The sequence below is a fragment of the Ranitomeya variabilis genome, chromosome 6 (genome assembly GCF_051348905.1).
Source record: "Ranitomeya variabilis isolate aRanVar5 chromosome 6, aRanVar5.hap1, whole genome shotgun sequence".
NCBI lineage: Eukaryota > Metazoa > Chordata > Amphibia > Anura > Dendrobatidae > Ranitomeya > Ranitomeya variabilis.
Genome location: NC_135237.1, coordinates 65,601,715 through 65,626,512, shown reverse-complemented (window position 1 = coordinate 65,626,512; position 24,798 = coordinate 65,601,715). Strand labels below are relative to the sequence as shown.

At 42.9% G+C, this 24,798-nt stretch overlaps 1 protein-coding gene across 4 annotated transcripts in view; it reads left to right on the top strand.

Moving 5' to 3' along the window:
• Positions 1-24,798, top strand: part of UBE3C (ubiquitin protein ligase E3C) — a 119,332-nt gene that overhangs the window by 23,403 nt on the left and 71,131 nt on the right. For all 4 annotated transcript variants that reach the window (XM_077268575.1, XM_077268578.1, XM_077268577.1 and 1 more), the window contains exons 11-13: positions 1,736-1,923; positions 23,565-23,651; positions 23,806-23,963. In XM_077268575.1, coding sequence (XP_077124690.1) covers positions 1,736-1,923; positions 23,565-23,651; positions 23,806-23,963 — 433 coding nt within the window. The remainder of the gene's footprint in view (positions 1-1,735; positions 1,924-23,564; positions 23,652-23,805; positions 23,964-24,798) is intronic.

Here is a 24,798-nt window from a genome sequence, read left to right as displayed (position 1 = left end):
AGAAACGACACAGCCATTTAGACTACTTGAACTGTAGCATGCCATCAGTTCTTTCTCAGTGGGTGGCTCCTCTTCACCATCATTTTGTCTGCACCATAGGTGTTGGAACTTCCTTTACCTCACTCTCCAGCATTCATTACTTCTTGCCAGATTTCAATAGCTTGCCTGCCCTGAACTGATCTGCCTCTGCTATGCCTGTATGCAGTTTCCCAGACAGGAGAGCAAGAACAGGAACACACAGACCTGTCCACACCTCCTGTAATCTGTCGGCATCTCTGCTGATAGAGACGGATTATGCTTGCAACAGGCAGAGGACCTTAACTTACACATAAGGGACACGCCTGGTGGTCGGCTTTTTGGAGTGATTATTTGAAAATGTAATTTGGGGTTAAAAAAAAAAAAAGTGCCTTGCATAAGTTTATTAAAATGGCCATGACCAATTCAATGTGAAAGCTGCACACAACAACTGACAAACACAGCATCTTATCTATGACCAGCTCCAGGTACCACATTGAAGTCTATTTTTTTTTTCTGGGACATACAGTGCCTTGAAAAACTATTCATAACAAATTAACTTTTCTCCATTTTTCACGTAACACTCACAAATGTAAATGGATTTTATGTGATATACCAACATAACGTAGCAAGTATTTGTGAGGTGTAAAAGAAATTATAAATGGTTTTCTAAATATTCTAATAACATGAACCTGAATATTTTGGCGTGCATTTGTATTCATCCCCATAACATGATGCTGCCACCACCAGCGATGGCGGGGATGTTGTTTTCAAGGTGATGTGCAGTGTTAGTTTTTCACCACATATAACATTTTGCCCCCCAAAATTCTACTTTGATCTCATCTGACCAGAACAGCTTCTTCCACTTGCTAGATTGTTTCTCCTTCATGGCATGTGGAAAATATGCTCTGGTTAGATGAGACCAAAACATTGTGTGGCGGAAAACTAGCACTGCACGTGACCCTGAAAACACCATACCCACCATCAAACATGGTGGTAGCAGCATCTTGCTTTGGGGAGGCTTTTCTTCTGCAGGGACAGGGAAACTGGTCAGATTTGATGGGAAAATGAATGGAGCTAAATACAGGGAAGTCCTGGAGGAGAATCTGATAGAGGCTGCAAAAGACTTTCACCTTCCAGCAGGACAACGACCCTAAACATACTGCCAGAGCTACAATAGAAGGGTTTAGGTCAAAGCATATTCATGTGTGTGAATGTCACAGTCCAGACCTAAATCCCATTGAGAATCTGTGGCAAGACGTGAAAATTGCTGTTCACCGATGTCTCCATCCAATCTCACTATAGAGCTATTTTGCAAGAAAGAATGGGTAAAAATGTCAGCCTCTAGATGTGCAAAGCTGGTGGAGACAGACCCCAAAAGACTGCAGCAGTAATTGTAACGAAACGTGGTCTTACAAAATACTGACTCAGGGGGCTGAATACAAAAACATGTCGCTATTTCCAGATTTAAATTTGTAAAATATCTAGAAAACCAAATAGAATTTATTTTACATGTTACAAATGCTTTGTACTTTGTGTTGGTACATCACATAAAATCCCGATAAGATACATTTAAGTTTGTGGGTTAAATGTGGAAAAGTTTACAGGTATGAATACTTTTTCAAGGCACTGTATTATGTTTTGGCATAGTTTCTAATTTGCTGCTATGGTAAATTAAAAGAGAAAGGGAAAAGGTCATGCGATATGCTTTTGTTCATAGGGTGATGGCAAGATGTCTGTCCAGTATATCACAGAAGAGTGCCTAAAGAAACTGGATACTAAGCAGCAAACGAACACCTTGCTCAACATGGTGTGGAGAGATTCTGCCAGCGAGGAGGTCTTCACTCTTATGGCCTCCATCTGCCATACACTTATGGTACAGCACCGCATGATGGTGCCCAAAGTCAGGCAAGTACCGAGAATACTACACGTGCGCTGCTCCTAATAGGTGTGCACTCGCATACAGTATGTGTGTGTGTGTGTGTGTGTGCAGAGCGAGCTGTCAATCAAAGTGTTGGGGAGTGATTATAGCGCCATGACTGTATAGTCAGCGATGACCGTAATCACTCGCTGCACCGCCGCGGTGGCTGAAAGCCAGCGGCTGCAGGGAGAATATCACTTAGTTTTCTTCATGTAACCGCTGCTCCTGTAAGCCAGCTTACACAGGATTTAAATGCTATTTTCCTGCAGATTACCCCTAAACCTGCAGGAAAATGGAGTTTCTGAATGTGACAGGTTCCCTTTAAATTATCTTGTTGGTTTAGTATGGGACAGTCAATATGCTGAACACATGTATACACTAAGGCGTGGGACCTCGGCTATATATTGTAAATGCCTGTCTGGGAGGTGTTATGCCCAGACACAGTATATTGGTACGTTAATTTATGTCAGAAAAATGTGAGATTATCTGGGATGAAAGAACCTGCGGGTTCTTCAATGATCTCCATCAGGGATGACGTGTCCTTCATACATTGACCTCTGTTGAATGGATTCTGACATGTACTATACGACTGCTGAGGAGCTGCAAGTATACACGGCCATCAGGGGCCACCGAAGAATGGGTGCTGGATTACACAGGTGTGAATGGGTGGTTTGTTATGTTACACTAGATGGTGGCCCGATTCTAACGCATCGGGTATTCTAGAATGTGCATGTCCACGTAGTATATTGCCCAGCCACGTAGTATATTGCCCAGCCACGTAGTATATTGCCCAGCCACGTAGTATATTGCCCAGTCACATAGCATATTGCCCAGCCACGTATGTCACAGGTTAAAAAATAAACATATACTCACCTTCCGAGGGAGCCCTTGTAGTCATGTCGCCTGTGTGCGGTGCACTCGTCAGCTTCCGGTCCCAGTGTTGGTAGCACAGGACCCGTGATGATGTCGCGGTCACATGACCGTGACGTCATGGCAGGTCCTTGTCGCATACCATCTTTGCCACTGGAACTTGCCGCTTGCATAGACCGGTTACCGGAGCGTCGAGAGGAGTGGGAAGGTGAGTATATAATGATTTTTTATTTTTTTTATTATTTTTAACATTAGATCCTTTTACTATTGACACTGCATAGGCACCATCAATAGTAAAAAGTTGGGGACACACAGGGTTAATAGCGGCGGTAACGGAGTGAGTTACCCACTGCATAACGCGGTCCGTTACCGCTGGCATTAACCCTGTGTGAGCGGTGACTGCGGGGAGTATGGAGCGGGCGCCGGGCACTGACTGCAGGGGAGTAGGGAGGGACTAATCGGACTGTGGCTGTCGCTGATTGGTCGCGGCAGCCATGACAGGTGCGAGACCAATCAGCGACTGAATATCCGTGACAGAAAGAAGGACAGACAGAAAGACAGAAGTGACCCTTAGACAATTATATAGTAGATAGGTGGAAAAAAGACCATCAAGTTCAACCTTTCTTCACCAATTATATATTTTGTCACTAAATTAATTATGGCCCACAATGTTACGTGTACTGAGGAAATCATCCAGCCCTTTTTTAAAAGCTGTTGTAGTGTCTGCCATTACTACCTCTTGTGGTCAGATATTCCACAGTCTGACTGCTTTAACTGTAAAGAACCCTTTCCTATTTAGCTGCCGGAATCGCCTTTCTTCCACCCGTAATGAGTGTCCCATGGTCCTAAGTACAGTCTTTTGGAAGGAATAAAGGTACCGTCACACTCAGCGACGCTGCAGCGATATAGACAACGAGCCGATCGCTGTTTAGGTCGCTGGGGAGCTGTCACACAGCCGGCTCTCTCCAGCGACCAACGATCAGGGGAACGACTTCGGCATCGTTGAAACTGTCTTCAACGATGCCGAAGTCCCCCTGCAGCACCCGGGTAACCAGGGTAAACATCGGGTTACTAAGTGCAGGGCCGCGCTTAGTAACCCGATATTTACCCTGGTTACCAATGTAAAAGTTAAAAAAAAAACACTACATACTCACCTTCTGATGTCTGTCACGTCCCCCGGCGTCCGCGCTGCTGCTCAGAGCTTCCTGCACTGAATGTGTCAGGGCCGGCAGAGCTGTGCTCGGCTTTACGGCCGGCACTGACTCATTCAGTGCAGGAAGCTCTGAGCAGCAGCACGGACGCCGGGGGACGTGACAGACATCAGAAGGTGAGTATAATAATAACCAGGGATCCGAGTACATAATAAACAACCCGGGGAAGAGTACCAGTGTACATAAAAATAATTACCCGGATTTATTCAACCATTGCTCCAAACGCTAAATACTGGGAAAGAGGAGGACCAGGAGCCAGAAGTAAATATGCATGTAAAAATCTTTATTATTACAAAACTTATAAAATCAAGACATAGGTAATCATTACAGGTGTTCCACAACACCACACGAATGGGGGGAGAAAAACAACCCTGAACCCCAAACCCCCCAATGCTAGAGGCGGTGCTAGTATGAACAATTAAGGGCAGTATCAAACATATGACAAATGTTGCAGGGAAAAATCCCAGAAACATATATGCACCATAGCCACCTTATAGTTAAAACTAGTAATAGCATGGGAAGCCACGGAGATAGTAGCTGCTGTATACATACACACCAAAAAGTCTGAGGCAAGTGCACTGAACTAGTTATAATAGGCGGACACAGATACAGCAGTACAGCATGTAAAAAGTGCTTACCCATGCATGGGGGAGAAGAGGAAAAGGGGTCCCGCCGGTGGATGAGCCCCGACGCGCGTTTCGCAGCGTTTACACGCTGCTTCCTCACATCCCCTTGATTTAGTGATTATAGTGGAGTAACAATACATTGGAATCACAGGATTTTCTCTCTTTTTATACACCTTAAAATCTTGTTTGCTTTTGCGGCTGTTGCCTGACATTGAGTACTGCTGCTCAGCTTACTTATAACCAGAATATCAAATCCTTCTACTGTTCTGTAGTCCCGAGTATACTGCCATTTAATGAATATGTTCTAACATTTTCCTGCAGGTTCTTAACTTTATTAAACTCTTGCTACGACCCTTATGAATGCTGATTTATTCATGGCCCAAAATTGGTACTCAATGAGAGTGCAGTTCGGCCAGCACGGGCTTTACAACGGGATACTTACCGTATATACTCGAGTATAAGCTGACCCGAGTATAAGCCGGCCCCCCTAATTTTGCCACAACAAACTGGGAAAACTCAATGAGTATAAGCCTAGGGTGGAAAATGCAGCAGCTACTGGTAAATTTCAAAAATAAAAATAGATACCAATAAAAGTAAAATTAATTGAGACATCAGTAGGTTAAGTGTTTTTGAATATCCATATTGAATCAGGAGCCCCATATAATGCTCCATACAGTTCATGATGGCCCCATAAGATGCTCCATACAAAATGCGCCCCATCTAATGCTCCATACAGTTTATGATGGGCTCCATAAGATGCTCCATATTAAAATTTGCCCCATACAATGCTGCACAAATGCTGATTATGGCCCCATAAGATGCTCCATAGACACATTTGCCCCGTATAATGCTCCACAAATGTGGATTATGGCCCCATAAGATGCTCCATAGAGATATTTGCCCCATATAATGCTGCACATGGCCCATACAGATATTTGTCCCATATTAATGCTGCACATGGGCCCATAAGATGCTCCATACAGATATTTGGCCCATATAATGCTGCACATGGGCCCATAAGATGCTCCATACAGATATTTGGCCCATATAATGCTGCACATGGCCCCATAAGATGCTCCATACAGATATTTGCCCCATATGCTGTTGCTGCGATTAAAAAAATCACATACTCACCTCTCATGTCCCTGGCACTTGCTATATTCACCTGCTCCCCGTTCCACCGCCGACCGCCGCTGTGGTTTCCCGTCCTCTGCACTGACGTTCAGGCAGAGGGCGGCGCGCACTAATCGCGTCATCGCGCCCTCTGACCCGAGCGTCACTGCAGAGGACGCGGAAGACGCTGCGGCGTCGACGGTGGAACAGGGAGCAGGTGAATATAGCGCACTGAGTTATACTCACCTGCTCCTGGCGAGGTCCCTGCAGTCTGTTCCCTGGCGCCGACAGCTTCTTCCTGTAGTGAGCGGTCACTGGTACCGCTCATTACAGTAATGAATATGCGGCTCCACCCCTATGGGAGTGGGGTCCATATACATTACTGTAATGAGCGGTACCATGTGACCGCTCACTACAGGAAGAAGCTGCCAGCCCCGGGGAAAAGATGTGCAGGGACCGCGCCAGGAGCAGGCGAGTATTATTACACAGCTCCGCTCCCCCTCCCCTGCCGACCCCTGGGTATGACTCGAGTATAAGCCGAGAGGGTTACTTTCAGCCCAAAAAAGTGGGCTGAAAATCTCGGCTTATACTCGAGTATATACCGTATGCATTATAATAAAGCTTTAAGTTTCAATCTAATATCTAAACTTGACATCTTCCATACACTTCACTCCATGGAAGGACTGACAAAAATTTTGCAAATGTGCCCAATATGCCGGTGGTCCTACCATGAAGTGGATTGAACAAAGGATGTCATTCATTCCCGATTTCATGGTAGGACTATCAGCATGTCCTGGGCATGTGGGAGGTTACTGGTGATCCTGCAATGAAGTAGAGTGCATGGAAGATGTCAGTCGGAGGGTATGATTAGAGTATCTGAGCTTGGACTAGTCTGGGGGAAGTGATGTCCCTCCAGAATAGTTCTGGCTCATTCGCATATGACAAGCTGCAGAATAAAAGTAGTTTTATAAAACAAAGAAGCGTTAGATTGAATCTTCAAAGCATTATAATGCATATACAGTGGGGAAAATAAATATTTGATACACTGCCGATTTTGCAAGTTTTCCCACCTACCAAGAATGGAGAAGTCTGTAATTTTTATCGTAGGTACACTTCACCTGTGAGAGACAGAATCTAAAAAAAAAAAATCAAGAAAATCACATTGTATGATTTTTAAATAATTATATTGCATTTTATTACATGAAATAAGTATGTGATCAACCAACCAGTTGGCTCTCACAGACCTGTTAGTTTTTCTTTAAGAAGCCTTCCTACTCTGCACTCATTACCTGTATAAAAGTCACCTGTCCACACAATCAATCACACTCCATCCTCTCCACCATGGCCAAGAGCAAAGCGCTGTCTAAGGACACCAGGGACAAAATTGTAGATCTGCACAAGGCTGAGATGGGCTACGGGACAATAGGCAAGCAGCTTGCTGAGAAGGCAACAAATGTTGACACAATTATTAGAACGTGGAAGAAACACAAGATGACTGTCAATCTTTCTCGGTCTGGGGCTCCATGCAGGATCTCACCTTGTGGTGTAAGGATGATTCTGGGAAAGATCAGGAATCAGCCCAGAACTACACGGGAGAACCTGGTCAATGACCTGAAGAGAGCTGGGACCACAGTCTCAAACACTACCCTGAATAACACACTACATCATCATGGATTAAAATTCTGCAAGGCACGCAAGGTCACGCCAGCATATGTCCAGGTCCGTTTGCAGTTCGCCAATGACTATTTGGATGATCGAGAGTAGGCAAGGGAGAAGGTCATGTGGTCAGATGAAGCCAAAATAGAACTTTTTGGTATCCACTCCACTCGCCATGTTTGGAGGAAGAAGAATGATGAGTACAACTCCAAGAACACAGTCCCAACAGTGAAGCATGGTAGTGGAAACATCATACTTTGGAGGTGCTTATCTGCAAAGGGGACTGGATGACTGCACCGTTTTGAAGGGAGGATGGATGGGGACATGTATCGCGACATTTTGGCCAGCAACCTCCTTCCCTTAGTAAGAGCATTGAAATTGGGTTATGGCTGGGTCTTCCAGCATGATAATGTCCCGAAACACAGAGCCAGGACCACTAAGGAGTGGATACAAAAGAATAATTTCAAGGTCCTGGAGTGGCCTAGCCAGTCCCCAGACCTGAACCCAATAGAAAATCTTTAGAGGGAGCAGAAACTCAGTGTTGTCCAGCAACAGCCCCAAAACCTGAAAGATCTAGAGTAGATCTGTATGGAGGAGTGGGCCAAAATCCCTGCTACAATGTGTGCAAACTTGGTCAAGAACTACAGGAAATGTCTGACCTCTGTAATTGCAAGCAAAGGTTTCTGTACAAAATATTAAGTTCTGTTTTTCTATTGTATCAAATATTTATTTTCTGTGATAAAATGCAAATTAATGATGTAAAATCATACAATGGGATTTTCTGTTATATTTTTTTAGATTCTGTATCTCACAGTTGAAATGCACCTACGATAAAAATTACAAAATTACTGTGAAAGTTTTTTAGCCGTTACCTTCGCAGTTAACAGTGTGACTTGACTGATTACAAGTGATGTCCTGTTCATCAGGGTTAGTTAAAGACCATAAAACTGAACATCAGATTGTTTTTTTTTTTTTTTGTAAGGCGGTGATGTGAATCCATGTTAACGGAGGTGCATGTGGCCCTGCTACAATCTCATCAGGGTCCGCCTCGGCCCACTGGTGTTTATTGCTCTCAGGAAGTGAAATGTCAGGGAAGCCTTCATCCTTAAGATTAGAGCCATTAGCTTTTCTCACTTGCCATTAGAACAGGATGTGATCATAGTTTTAAGATCCTTTACCCTTATATATTGCTGCCTGGGATAACAAGAGGCCTTGGGCTTTGTTCACATGATCAGTGATCTCCAAACGTATACTTGCAGAGTAAGGGTCTGATGTCCGCCGCTGCAGAGGCTTCGTGCCCATAATTGCCAATGTATAAAGTGTATATTGGATTGTATAGTCAAACAAACAGTTGGTACGTTAGCGCACCGTTCTGGCGTCCCCAGGGTTAATGGGACAATATTAATACAGTTGTCAATGCGTCAGGAGCATATTCCCTGCACATATGGCCAATGCGAGGCTTAACCGCAGTGAGAAGATTCACACAGTGATTTTATATACATTTTCGCCATAGATTCATGTGTTGCTGTTCTCCTTACTATGTGAGTCTATGACACCCGGTTTGTTCAGAACGCTTTTGTTGTGCTTCCTTCCTGGCCTTTTCAGGGTACAGACATTTTATCAGACAGATGGAGAACTGTAGTATCAGCTATTTCTTGTTCAAACACATACTTGCTGAAAATGTCACTTTTTTTTCTTGCTCTGAATTTAGTGGTCGGAGCTGGAACAGCGTGCAAATGAACAGTAATGCAGATCATTATATTTAATGAAAAGTCATAATATTGATAAAATCTTAAGATCTTCCAAAGCACCCGAGATACCAGCGCCAGATATAGTGTCATTGATCACGTTGCGAATAAACTTCCCATGGTTTTCCACTCAATAGCAGCCTGTCTATAAAAGTAAAAACGCATTTGTTGTACAGAACATGCTGGACCTTATGTACAAAAAGCAAGATCAAGTTCACAATTTCTGTCATTTATTTCTACGTCTATCTAAGCAGCACGATGAACATTTATCCTTTTCGTTGCTGGTTCTTCTCTCAACTGTTGTTATAATTTCTATAATTGTGATCGTATGCATACGTCCTACATCTTTTCGCAAACCTCTTCCTCTACTTCAAGTAATCCACGGACATGTTATTATAACACCATCCCCATATTTCACAATAGAATCTGCATACATTACTGAAAAGCTCTCTTAGACCTGATGAGGCTGTGCACTCACGTTGAAAATTTAAGTCAGAATGCGTTTTCGAAAGCTTTCCTGCCTGATGTTCAAATGAGCTTTTTATGAGTCCAGTGTCTAAAATGCTTACTATAGTGTCAGATTTAGACAGCTATTCTGACATTGATTGTTAAAGTAAGAACACCAGCCTCATCAGGTTCTGTTTATGTATGCAGCAGTTTGTACAGTGGTGCAAGAATCACTCAGTTTTTTCTGAAGATGGCTTTGGTGAGGTCCATGAATGATTGATTCGTACTCTTCCCTATAAACATGTGCATCGGCCAAACTTTTTTTGTGTAACCGGCACATATCACATATCTTGTAAATTGGTCCCTCTCTTGCACTGCTGTGAATAGAGGGGTGGACGGGCCTGTGCTGCCGTCTCCACTCACTTTTATAAGTGTTCAGAAAATAGTTGGGCTTCCAGATTTTTTTTTTTTAAGCTCCCTAGAAGTGAATGGATTCGAAGCCGACTGTCTATTCTCGGCAGCACTAGACAAAGCCTGTTCTCGAGTTGCAGGTAGCACACGTGGTGCTCACATTTATCAGTCTTATGAAGCCTATGGGTATTTGCAAAAAGAAAATCCAAGATGGAAATACCCCTTGAAATTGATTAAAAGCAGACGTAGCACTTTGACACTTTCCTTCTTTCATTGCGGTATCTTCAATTCATAGAATCATAGAATGGTAGAGTTGGAAGGGACCTCCTGGGTCATCTGGTCCATAGATTCCACAACAATGTACAGCGATTGTCACCAGTCACGTAAAGCTGGCCATACAGTGTAGGCAGCTGTGACGTAAATGCTCATTTGGCGGACAGTGGTCCCTCCAGACCCCTCAGCAGGCAGAGATCAATGGGAACAAGGGGTGAGTTACCGCCAGGAATCTCTGCCATCAGGGGAGCGTTTGGATGCATTTTAGATGACCATTATCTATCATTATTAATCTTTATTTTAAAGCTTGCTTCAGTCTGGGGCATTCAGCTCAAAGACACATTATAAATAATGATGAGCGAACGTGCTGGGATAAGGTGTTATCTGAGCATGCTCGACTGTTACCAGAGGTTTTCGGTGTGCTCGAAAAATGTGTTCAGGTCCCCGAGGCTGCGTGTCTCGCTGCTGTTCGAAGGCCGCAACACATGAAGGGATTGCCTAGCAAATAAGGAATCCCTGCATGTGTTGGGATGGTGTAAGGGTAAGTGCACACGTTGCGGATTTGGCTCCGTGGATCCGCAGCAGTTTTCCATGCGGTGTACATGTAAACCTATGGAAAACAAAATCCGCTGTGCACATGCTGTGGAAAATTCCGCGCAGAAACGCAGCAGTTTATTTTCCGCAGCATGTCAATTCTTTGTGCGGAATCCGCAGCGGTTTACACCTATTCCATTATAGGAGTCCGCAGGTGTAAAACCGTAGGCGAAATCCTCAGAAAATCTGCACAAAATCCGCAGAAAACCCGCAGGTAAAACACAGGTCATTTTACCTGCGGATTCTGCAGAATCCACACGGAAAAATCCGTAGTGGAATCCGCAATGTGTGCACGTACCCTAACAGCTGCGAGACAGGCAGCCATGGGGACCTGAACACTTTTTTTCGAGCACACCGAAGACCCTCGGTTAGCACCCGAGCATGCTCAGATAAGACGTTATCCGAGCACATGCACTCAGCACTCATATTTGTCGTCTATTGCCGTTTTCATGTTTCTGTCCCCAAGAAGTAGCCGGAGTTATGCCCAATTTATGGACCAGACTCGCCCATTGAGGTTGACAGCACATGGATGCTATCCATGCTTCCCCCAGGTGCTGTGCATTTTTCACTGCTTGGTAGAAGAAGTATGGAAAACCTCCATGAGTTTTGGAAAAGCAGATGTCTCATGGATGGTCAAATTCCAGCATTCTGAATAAATTCAGGTATTTTTTTTAAGCAACCGAGAAAAAAAACCCAAACACGTTAATTTGCGTTTATATTTCATATCTAGTCTTTAAGATTCATTTCTGAGTCTCAATAATAAAACAAAACAACAGATGCACGCACCAGTCCTTCAGCATGAGATTACCAGTGCGGTATGAGACGCCGTGTGATCAGACCGTATTAAGAACGGGCATCACATACCGCTCCTCATCACGAGCGAACCGTTTCCCAATCAGTAGGATTCTTTAGCTATGGAAGGTTGTTTCTTACAATTTGTTGTGCTCTCAGGATTTTACCTTATAAATTGTTACAGCTTTCACTTTTTTTTACTTGTTCTTTTGTTTTTTTAGGCCTCCTAAAATTGGGCACGATGACAATATTGTGCTCCATAGACAAAAGTAGAAAGAAAACTCCTTCTGTACCACCGTTTACACCAAGATTTACTGTTTGATTCAATTTAGAAGTCAATTTAACCTTGGTTTTTCCATCGCTACAAACAAGCAATATTTGTTGCGGCTCCCCAGGGCATGTCAGGTCTGCACTATTGATTCCACTAATCTTTAAAGTGCATTACAAGCCTAAGTCTGCTTAGCAGCTCTATTAATTTGTGGCTTTATTGAGAGGCAAGTTTTCATTTGGAGGCTTTTTACCATTGATTGGTCCATCAAATAACGGCTCGTGAGTTGCCTTCGTATTTCTATCCCCGTATAATTATACAGTTAGGAGATTATTGCACCCATGGAAGAGGTTGTCCGGATATATTCATCTAGTAGTGATACAGAGACCCGCATATAAAGGACTGCTGCAGCCTGTTTTATAGCATATACTTCAAAAAACCATAAATTACTGCCTAGAGATATGGCAATGCTTCAAAAAAGCAATAAATACATCAAAAAAAGAAATAGAAGCAGATGGCCATAAAATTACAAAATTTTATTTAAATATTCTAAAAACAATAACATATAGATTTATTCAACAAACAATAAAAAGTGGGGATGGAACTGTACAAATAACCGCCAGATATCACTCAGGTAAAGAAGTTACGCTTGGTAATAACTGTCAAAAAAGTGATGACAAATAGCAGAAGTAAACATCCAATAAATGTAAATGGATGGAAGGTGTGTCAAATGCTCACCAAAAAATGCACATATTCCCAATTGTACCCATGGTAGGATGCATGTGAAAAGAGGCTTATTGAAGTGGCATATAAGGGTAGGTGCCCTATTTTCCCATATTACGTATATAAACCCAGTGGTTTCAATGATTAGGAGCCGAGGACCCACACGATTAATGGCCTAAATACAGGACCTGGTATGCGCATGGGTTAATTGGGACAGCATGAGAAGGCGATCATCAGCGATGTTATAATTACCTGCGGGTAGTGGCGGCGACCCGGACGCGCGTTTCGCGTGTGGCTTCGTCTGCGGGAAAGTATGTATACTTGTCACTTTTTTGACAGTTGTTACCAAGCGTAACTTCTTTACCTGTGTGATATCTGGCGGTTATCTGTTTTATAGCAGTTGAGCACTACTTAGGATTCCAGTATGTTTTGCCTTGAATTTTTGTGTACATTATACATATATATATATACATATATATATATATATATATATATATATATATATATATATATATATATATATATATATATATATATATATATATATATAGGATAGTGATCTTTACTGCCCATACAGTACAAAAGGAAAATTACCTATTTTAAAGGGTTGTACCGTGTTTGAAAATAATCCCCGTATCATGCGCAACGCTGCTTCATTCATTGTCTGCCCACGGAGACAGACGAGCGCAGCATTTGAGACTCGTATTAAAGGTGTCCATGGAGCATGACTGCCGGCCCGTCATGCTGATTGACAGCCGACTTATTGCAGTTAATCAGTGAGTAGTCGGCCGTCAATCAGCATGACGTCGGGAGTTACAACCCGTCAACAGAACAGAGCAGAAGAGCAGCTGCCGGCCCGTCATGCTGATTGACAGCCAACTTGCCGCAGTTAATCAGTGAGTAGTCGGCTGTCAATCAGCATGACGTCGGCAGTTACGACCCGTCAACAGAACAGAGCAGAAGAGCAGCTGCTGCTCTGTCAACATGATGTTAGCAGAAGCCGCAGGAGCGGTTGTGACAGAGATCTGCGCTGTGCAGAACAGGCAAGTAGTGTTCGCTCATCACTACTTACAAGCAGATGCCACTGGCCTTTTCTGCACACGTGTGATAGATGCGCTTGACGTTTCATCAGCTCCATCACATCTTTTTATTAATCTGCAATCGACACAGTAGCAGTTTTTACATTTATTGGACAGTGGTACGATTCTGCCCTGAATCTATACCTGTAAGTGCACAGAAATATTTTTCATCTAAGATTATTTTTACAAAAAATGACTACTATAACAGAAGTAGAGCGGTTTATGTCTGTTTAGACAGATTTGACAATTGCCCAAGTCCCCAATTTATAGGGTCTATTGTGGTTTCTGTCATCCTGCGCTGCAGACTGATCTTTTCCAGGTGTCAAAAATGTACTTTAATCCCATCACAGTTTTACAGCACAAATGTTAAGAGATCCTAATACCTCTGTATAATTTATGTATTTTTTTTATTTTTGATTGAACAAAGTTGCAATAACATTTAGAGCAACTTTCTAGTATATTTGCTTCACCAATTCGGCCACACTCCCTAAATTGATGCTTCGGTCATGTGACTTGCGTTGCACTCTGTGTCTGTTCTTGGACATCCTGCCCCTTGTACACTTCCTCACCATTATTGAGTTGTCAAGGGCCGACGGGTCAGATTATACTCCGCTTTCTTTGAGGATTTGTAGCTTAAACTTCTTCAGTTTCAGCCATGGATGACCGACCCATCCATCTTACGGTGCTCAACTCTCTGTATACTTGGCACTGGAGGATGGAGTGATGAGGAAAGGAAGTGTACGGCAGTGGTATTGCAAGGGATTTTGAACGCTGTAGTTTTAGATGAGTGGGGATATCCAAGAAGTATCGTTTCTCCTTGCGGAGATTGACATGCTAAGCATGCCGAGATGAGGAGACTTAAAGCCGCAATACTCCTCTGGGAAATATGCTAATTATGCAAATTGTCTCTTCAGAGAGGAAGAGAACTAGAGCTCTAGTGCCACCTATTGGAAGGTAGCAATCCTACAAGTCAATGTCGACCCTTTAATGAGCCTTGTCACATTTAGGATAATAGCCAAACCAGAATCTCAATTTGCAGACACTGTGTTTCGGGGTACTGCCCCTCATCAGTGCAAAGTGGAGATCTGGTTTGGCTGTGTGAGTGTCGTCCGACCGATATCCAAGAAAATGAGTGGGGAAAAATTACAAGTGCAGGAAACAGCATTTTAAATAATAACGAAAAATTGGATGTTGAACAACCCCTTTAATTACTTTGATACACATAGGTCACATAAACATACACTACTCAACATTCAAGAAATATCGTTTCTCCTTGTGGAGAGTGACATGTTAAGCATGTCGAGGTGAGGAGACTTAAGGCCGCAATGCTCCTCTGGTAAATATGCAAATTGTCTCTTCAGAGAGGAAGAGGACTAGAACTCTAGTGCCACCTATTGGAAGTAGCAATCCTAACAGTCAATGTTGACCCTTTAACGAGCCTTGTCACATGCCTTAGGATAAAAACCAAACCAGAATCTCATTTTGTAGACACTGTGTTTCGGGGTACTGCCCTTCATCAGTGCAAAGTGGAGATCTGGTTTGGCTGAGTGAGAGGCGTCTGACCGGGATCCAAGAAATATTGTTTCTCCTTGCGGAGACTGACACGTTAAGCATGTCGAGGTGAGGAGACTTAAAGCCACAATGCTCCTCTGGGAAATATGCAAATTGTCTCTTCAAAGAGGAAGAGGACTAGAACTCTAGTGCCACCTATTGGAAGTAGCAATCCTAACAGTCAATGTCGACCCTTTAACGAGCCTTGTCACATGACTTAGGATAAAAGCCAAACTGACTAGGGGCAGTACCCCGAAACACAGTGTCTGCAAATTGAGATTCTGTTTTGACAGCAAGCAGCCTGAATGGTAAACTTATCATTCATTCTCTGAACTGAAATACCCTGCATGTCTATTGCTCCAGTCCCTGACAGCAAGCAGCCTGAATGGTAAACTTATCATTCATTCTCTGAACTGAAATACCCTGCATGTCTATTGCTCCAGTCCCTGACAGCAAGCAGCCTGAATGGTAAACTTATCATTCATTCTCTGAACTGAAATACCCTGCATGTCTACTTCTCCAGGCCCTGACAGCAAGCTGCCTGAATGGTAAACTTATTATTCATTCTCTGAACTGAAATACCCTGCATGTCTATTGCTCCAAACAGCCTGAATGGTAAACTTATCATTCATTCTCTGAACTGAAATACCCTGCATGTCTATTGCTCCAAACAGCCTGAATGGTAAACTTATCATTCATTCTCTGAACTGAAATACCCTGCATGTCTACTGCTCCAGTCCCTGACAGCAAGCAGCCTGAATGGTAAACTTATCATTCATTCTCTGAACTGAAATACCCTGCATGTCTATTGCTCCAGTCCCTGACAGCAAGCAGCCTGAATGGTATCTGAGTCATTCTGTCTTCGGCATTGGTTCCTGCTTATATCTATATTTGTTAGCCATCTTAGTATGCAATTGTTTTTGTTTATAGATATTTAACTCACTTCTGCTTGCCCTTATGCAGAGAGATCACATAACTGTTTCAAAGCGGTTTATGATCCATGTAGACCTGGACATTTGTTTATCTGTTCACTACATTTATTGTGTCCTGCTGTCTCAACTGAGTTAGATTGATTGCAAACGAGAGGGGGGGAAAAAAGTGAGATCTAAGAGTTAGCCTTCTATAAATGTAGACATAGCTTGGGGATGCATTCGTGCAGGGGTGCATTCGTGCACTATTATTCGTGTACATTTATTCAAAGTACTTTTTCTAAGTACTCGCAGTTATAACATGGCAGTTAGACAGGGCAGGAGACAGGTAAGACAATCTAAATCTATTTCCTATTCATTTGGAACAGAACAAATACTCACCATATGTATTTGTATAATCTATATCCTGGCTGCCGCATTCACACACTTTCACCGCCCTTGCATTAACTCTCTACACTCCATCCATATCGGCCCCTCTGCGCTTGCCTCTCCTATGTATAGCACTCATGCTCTGTTCACATTGCTTAACAGCGCAGATCCATTCAGTCCCACCATCCAACACAAGAGACGCTCTCACAAATCACTTAACCATCTACTCACTCTTTCTATCCTCCTTCTAGTCGCTGGAGACATCTCTCCCAACGCCGGCCCCCCATGTTATAGCCAGTCAAACCTCCCAACTGCTACACTCAGAAACCCCTCTAACCTTATTAATATTCCATGCATGCCTTCTGTCTCTTTGAATTGTGCCCTTTGGAATTCTCGCTCTGTGTGTAATAAACTCTCCTTCATCCATGACTTCTTCCTTTCTAATTCTCTTAACCTCTTGGCTCTTACTGAAACCTGGATCCAGCAGTCAGACACCACCGCTGCTGCTGCACTTTCATATGGTGGACTACACTTTTCTCATACCCCAAGATCAGACAACAGAGCAGGTGGAGGAGTTGGTCTGCTCCTTTCACCCAAATGTACCTTCCAAATTATTCCCCAAGTACCCTCACTTGTCTTCCCTTCGTTTGAGGTCCATGCTGTCAGACTCTACATCCCCTTCTCCATGCGAGTGGCGGTGGTGTATCGTCCTCCAGGCCCCTCTCATCAGTTCCTGGATCACTTTGCCACCTGGCTTCCACACTTTCTCTCCCGTGACACCCCCACCCTTATCATGGGTGATTTCAACATCCCCATTGCTTCTCCCCTCTCCCCATCTGCTTCTCACCTTTTATCTCTAACCTACTCTTTCTGCCTCTCGCAGCATACTAACTCTCCAACGCTTGAAGATGGAAACTCCCTCGACTTGGTCTTCTCCCGGCTTTGCTCAGTGGATGATTTCACAAAATCCCCTCTCCCGCTCTCTGACCACAATCTTCTTTCATTCTCTATCAAGAACTGCCATCCCGCTCAGGTCACCCCCACTTTCCACACTTATAGAAACATACAGGCCATTAACACCCAGAAACTTATGAAGAACTTGCAGTCCTCATTGGCCCCAATCTCCTCCATCTCATGTCCTGATTCTGCTCTGAAGCATTACAATGAAACCCTGCAAAGTGCCCTGGATGAAGCTGCACCTCCTATACATAGAACAACTTGGCACAGACAGCGACAACCGTTGCACACGTTGCAAATACGTTTCCTGCAGCGGTGCTCCAGGTGCGCCGAACGTCTGTGGAGAAAATCTAATCTACCCGAAGAATTCATCCATTATAAGTTCATGCTAAAAATATACAACTCTGCCCTTCACCTCTCCAACCAAACCTATTTCAACACCCTCATCACCTCACTGTCCAATAACCCTGAACGTCTCTTTGACACTTTCCAGTCCCTACTCAATCCAAGAGTTCAGGCCCCAACCACGAATCTCCGCGCTGATGATCTGGCCAATTACTTCAAAGAAAAAATTGACCACATTTGACAGGAAATCATCTCCAAATCTCTTCATACCATGCACTGTCCTCCCTCCCCCACTGCAGCTAGTTCACTCTCTGACTTTGAGCCAGTTATAGAAGAAGTAGTCGGGCTCCTTGCATCTTCTCGCCCAACCACTTGCACCAGTGACCCCATTCCGTCACATCTCCTCGTCCCTTTCCCCGGCTGTCACCTCTCACCTAACAAAAATATTCAACCTTTCCCTCACTTCCGGTATTTTTCCCTCCTCATTTAAGCATGCCATCATACATCCATTACTTAAAAAACCATCCCTCGATCAAAACTGTGCCACTAATTATAGACCTGTCTCTAATCTTCCCTTCATCTCCAAACTCTTTGAACGCCTGGTCCACTCCCGTCTTACCCGCTATCTCTCAGATAACTCTCTTGTCGACCCTCTTCAATCTGGTTTCCGCTCTTTACACTCTACTGAAACTGCCCTCACTAAAGTCTCTAATGACCTACTAACAGCTAAATCTAATGGTCACTACTCCATGCTAATTCTCCTGGATCTCTCCGCAGCATTCGACGCTGTGGATCATCAGCTCCTCCTCACTATGCTCCGCTCCATCGACCTCAAGGACACCGTTCTCTCCTGGTTCTCCTCCTACCTCTCTGACCGATCCTTCACTGTATGTTTTGCTTGTTCCTCCTCCTCTCACCTTCCCCTTACTGTTGGGGTTCCTCAAGGATCAGTCCTAGGCCCCCTCTTCTTCTCTTTGTATACTGCCCCTATTGGACAAACAATCAGTAGATTTGGTTTCCAGTACCATCTCTATGCTGACGACACCCAATTATACACCTCTTCTCCTGTTATCACGCCGACCTTTTTAGAAAACACCAGTGATTGTCTTACTGCTGTTTCTAACATCATGTCCTCCCTCTACCTGAAACTGAACCTGTCAAAAACTGAACTCCTCGTGTTCTCTCCCTCTACTAACCTACCTTTGCCTGACATTGCCATCTTCGTGTGTGGTTCCACCATTACTCCAAAGCAACATGCCCGCTGCCTTGGGGTCATACTTGATTCGGAGTTTTTATTCACCCCCCACATCCGATCACTGGCTCGCTCTTCTTATCTGCATCTCAAAAACATTTCTAGAATTCGCCCTTTTCTTACTTTCGACTCTGCAAAAACTCTTACTGTCTCACTTATTCATTCTCGTCTGGACTATTGTAACTCTCTACTAATCGGCCTCCCTCTTACCAAATTCTCCCCGCTCCAATCTGTCCTGAATGCTGCTGCCAGGATCATATTCCTCACCAACCGTTACCTCTACCTTGTGCCAGTCATTACATTGGCTACCCATCCACTCCAGAATCCAGTACAAAACTACTACCCTCATCCACAAAGCACTCCATGGCTCAGCACCACCCTACATCTCCTCTCTGGTCTCAGTCTACCACCCTACCCGTGCCCTCCGCTCTGCTAATGACCTCAGGTTAGCATCCTCAATAATCAGAACCTCCCACTCCCGTCTCCAAGACTTTACACGTGCTGCGCCGATTCTTTGGAATGCGCTACCTAGGTTAATACGATTAATCCCCAATCCCCACGGTTTTAAGCGTGCCCTAAAAACGCATTTGTTCAGACTGGCCTACCGCCTCAACGCATTAACCTAACTATCCCTGTGTGGCCCATTCAAAAAAAACAAACAAAACATAATCAGGTTCCTCGCATCATGTTCTCATTGACTTCATGCAGTTAATAGCCTCTGTGTCTGTACTGCTACATACTTAGGCAGTTAACTGGTTCATGCAGCTTTACATGAACACCCGAGCCTTACACTATGGCTGGTCCGAATAACTAAAGCAATTGTTACCATCCACCTCTCGTGTCTCCCCTTTTCCTCATAGATTGTAAGCTTGCGAGCAGGTCCCTCATTCCTCCTGGTATCTGTTTTGAACTGTGATTTCTGTTATGCTGTAATGTCTATTGTCTGTACAAATCCCCTCTATAATTTGTAAAGCGCTGCGGAATATGTTGGCTCCATATAAATAAAATTATTATTATTATTATTATTATTATTATTATTATTATTATTATTATTGGCTTTTATCCTAAGTCATGTGACAAGGCTCATTAAAGGGTCGACATTGACTGTTAGGATTGCTACTTCCAATAGGTGGCACTAGACTTCTAGTCCTCTTCCTCTCTGAAGAGACAATTTGCACTACTCAACATTGAAATTGCAACACCAAAAAGAAAGAGTCATGTAGTTATGAAAATCCCAGGATGGATAGACATGTTAATGATATGCAAATGATGACAAACGGAAACAAATTTTTTGAAGCTTCAGTTTATTCTGTATCGAGTGTGAGCGCCACATGCACAAATCACTGCATTTCGACACATTAACTGTTATCAGTGCGGTTATTAATGGTTGAGGAATTTTTTCTGCCACACTGAATGTCTTTGAGCAAAACATGAAGATCCACTGAATAGAAGGCAAGTCTGGAGCTGCTGCAGGCCATGGCAGGCTGCTCACAGTAGCACGAGCAACGTGCCACCTGGCATTGCTGTGTGGAAAAATGGCTCCTATGACACTTTTGGGGAAATGGCCGTACCATTAGTTCCAATCAATGTAACACCGAGTTGTTGATAATGTGATTTCCATAATTCCATCACTTTTTCCTCTTGGTCTTGGATTTTAAGTGTTGTGTAGTGTAGTTCACCTCAGTCTTAACCTTTTTTTGTCTTCACAGACGTGACTTTTTTTTTTTTTTTTTGATGACTTTTTAAATTTGCTTCTTTTTTGGCTAAATGTTTAAGCCCGATAATGCCTGGCTGTTATCCAGTAGTAATCTGGTAAATAAGCTGGGAATGCTGACACCTATGTGTGATGTTGGACATACCACAAAAGGGCTTTATGTGAAGTCGGGGCATTCCTATTCCCAACTTTCATGTGTCAACACTGCATTCGGTGACCTTCCTTTCACACAATGAAAGAGTAAACCCATTTAAGATACGGTATATTCCTTGTAATTACCCTTTGATTGTTTTTTTTCTTCCAGTGTGTCCACCTTTGTATTTTATTATTTATTTATTTTTAAATCTGGTTTTTATTGGGACACCATGGGTGATGAACCGCATGAATTATACAGACCAGAGTAGGGACACAAGAGTAAAGTTAGATGTTATGTTCTGCTGATGCAGGTGATGCTATTGTGACACCTTCACTTAAACCTATTGTGCTCCATTCATTATCCTCCACATTTATGGCAGAGGCATAAGTAGGAGAATCTTGCTATCAGCTAATTAAGTTTTATTGGGGGGTCTTCTAAATAAGAGCTTAATGAGCATGGAAGGAATGTCACACTTCCTTTTACAGCTTTAGACAAGCATGAAACTTTTCTGCTCCTCCTGGAGAAAAGCTCCGTAATACGGCGTTTGATGGAGCTTGACATTTCCTTTTTTTTGTCTGATAGAAAAATAAGTAATTCTCATTTTTTTGGGTGGGTACCCCCTCGTATATCTAAAATCCGTTCCTTTAGTGTGGATGTGATGAAATGCTCCATGGTCCAGCAGTAGAGGAAATGGCCTCTTTTATTGCCCCCAATGTTTATCCATTCCTCTTCACCAGGTTCCCCCCAGGCGTTCTGCCAAGGACCTTTGGTGAGAGCAGAAATGTAGAAGGTCGCTCAGCCATTTCCTATAGAGTCTATGACCATTGGAAGGTTGCACGTGGCAAACCCATTTGTGAGATTATTTCCTTGTTCGTTTATTACTAATAAATGTGAGCAAATGGGGAAAAAAAAGCCTGTTAGGAAAAAAAAAATGTTGGCTCAGTAGAGAACGGCAGTAAAAATGATTTTGCCTAATTAAAATCATTCTTCACTCAAATAACTCCTGATGCATCAGATATTACTTCCTCTTACACTTTATTACTGCCGTGTGACACATTCATCAATAATCCAAGGAAACAACCCAGATAGTTCGCTTGTTTCCATTGTTGCTGATCAGCTCAGGAGGCTCTCGGTACTTTTCTTTAATTTTTTAAGTAATTTCCACCTTGTAACCTCAAGCAGTGGTAAAGGGGTCCACCACAAATCCTAATTTCAGCTCAGTATAAAGGCGCAGACAGACGGCCTTATAACACAGAAGATGATCGCAACGCAATGCTCGGACTGGCCGGCGGCTCTCCTGACCCGGGCGTGACAGCATGTATCTCTATGCAGCTGTCACACTCTGGAGAGCCGCCGGCCAGTCCGAGCACTGCGATGCGATCGTCTTCAGGGTTTACGGCTGACTGTGCCCTTTAAATGGGATTTTTTTTTTAAGGATCTTACATTTGCTTCATTGGTTTGACAATAGGGCATCAACCCAGGAAAGTGGCACCAAGTACTAGTAAAGCACATGGCTCCTCTTTAGATGTTTTTTCTTTGCGTCATCTGATATAAGCCTCATTCATTGCAGAGAGTGCTAAGGCTATGTTCACACAGGGCAGTTTTTTTAATGCTTTTTTTTTTTTCATGCATTTCACAGTACCAACAAAGTCTAGGCGATTTCAGAAATCTCATGCACACAGCTTGTTTTTTTTTTCCTGACTGTTTTGTCAAAGAGCTGCATTTTTGCAAAATGCAACGTCACTTCTTTCAGCTTTTTTTTTTTTTTTTTGCAGCATTTTTGCAGCATTTTTCACCCATTGAAAGCAATAGGTAGTGCAAAAAAACGCTGCAAAAACACATGTATCAGTTTTTGCTATGTTTTTGGTCCCAAAACCTAAGGAAGCCAAATCAGATTTTTTTTTTTATGCACTAAACTTTATCAGCATGTACAAGAGAAAAATGTACCCTGACAAAAACGCAGTAAAAAATAGCTGCAAACCTGCGGGGGAAAAAATGCATAAAAAAAGTGTGAACATAGCCTTAATCAGAGTATTTTTCCGCTGTCAGTACCTGTCCACTTGGCAGTAAAACTTCTGCATTCTAAATACCTGTTTTGTGCATTTTGTTGCCTTTTTTGCTGCCGATCACTTCTGTGACTTGTCTACAGTATATGTTTAATAAAGTTAGCTTTATTCACCCACAAACGTTTTTTCACTTTCTCATTACTTTCTATGGGTGAAAAAATGCTGAAAAAAAATAAATAAAAGAATTGACGTGCTGCAAATTTTAATAATGCTGACGTTTTTCCAATGCAGTCAGGAAAAAAAGATACAAGCGTTTGCATGAGATTTCTGAAATCGCATAACATTTGCTGGTACGGTGACAAAACAGCTTTTGATTTGCATTAAAAAAGCTGCAAGAAAGCAGCAAAAATGCAATGTGTGAACAAAGCCCTAAGGTGCTGAGACCCTTTCATTTCAGGGATTGGAGGGGGGGCCCCTAGGAGTGAGACCCCCTCATTGACGATAAAGGACTTTAATTGACAAGTGCTCGTATTCACAGACTTCTATTTTTCCTTCCAGGCTCCTGTACAGTTTAGCGTTTAATGCAAGATTTTTAAGACATCTTTGGTACTTAATCTCTTCGATGACAACCAAAATGATTACAGGGTAAGACGGCGCATATAAAACAGCTGTAATGTGTGCTTTTCCTGAAATAATAAATGGCATCCAATCTATATCCTGTTGTAATAGAGCTTATCCATTTCATAATGAATTGTGTACTTCCCGAATGTCGGTGATGATGTGAGGTTTGTTATTGTAGGTCAATGGTGCCGCTCCTCCAGGTGATATCCAGAGGGTCTCCCATGTCATTCGAGGACTCCAATCGCATCATCCCTCTGTTTTACCTATTTAGCTCCCTTTTTAGTCATTCCCTAATCTCCATACACGATAATGAATTCTTTGGTGACCCCATAGAAGGTAAGAGAATTGATCTTCACGTTTAGGTGCATATCTTGCCTATGTCTGTGTACAGGGAAGGTGGGAATTTTAGGTATAATATTTCCATGAGAAGGCAGCTTCATTCCGTTCTGTTGGACGGACGGACGGACGATCGGTCAGTCGGTTGCTCGCTCGGTCAGTCTCTCATCTAGGAACAAAGCTGATCAGCCCCTCCTAATAGGATGACATAAATATGCATAGGTGCCAGCTGCCGTGACTGTGACCACAGATTGCACTAGTATATTTTGTGCCAAAGAGGTGTAAACATTGAATATACGAATTGTAAACTGCATTACTACCATATAGAATAAACAGTGGCATGTAAAAGTCTGGTCACTGTGACCAATTAAGCAAGTTGAAGATTAAATGATCTCTAAAAGGCCTAAAGTTAAAGATTACACATTTATTTTGTGTTTTAGGCCCAAAAAATTATATACTGTGTGTGTGTGTGTGTGTGTGTATATATATATATACATACATACATACATACATACATACATACATACATACATACATACATACATACATACATACATACATACATACATACATATATATATATATATATATATATATATATATAGAGTCATTTAATCGTTTTAAAAATTATAACAAGGAAAATGGCCGATGCAAAGGTTTGGGCACCCTTGGAGATTTGTGTGCTCAGATCATTTGACCAAGGTTTCAGACTTTAATTAGCCTGTTAGGGTTATGGCTTGTTCACTATCATCCTTAGGAAAGGCCAGGAGATGCAAATTTCCCAGCTTTATAATAGCCCAGCCTCCTCTAACCTTGTGCCAAAAACAACAGGCAT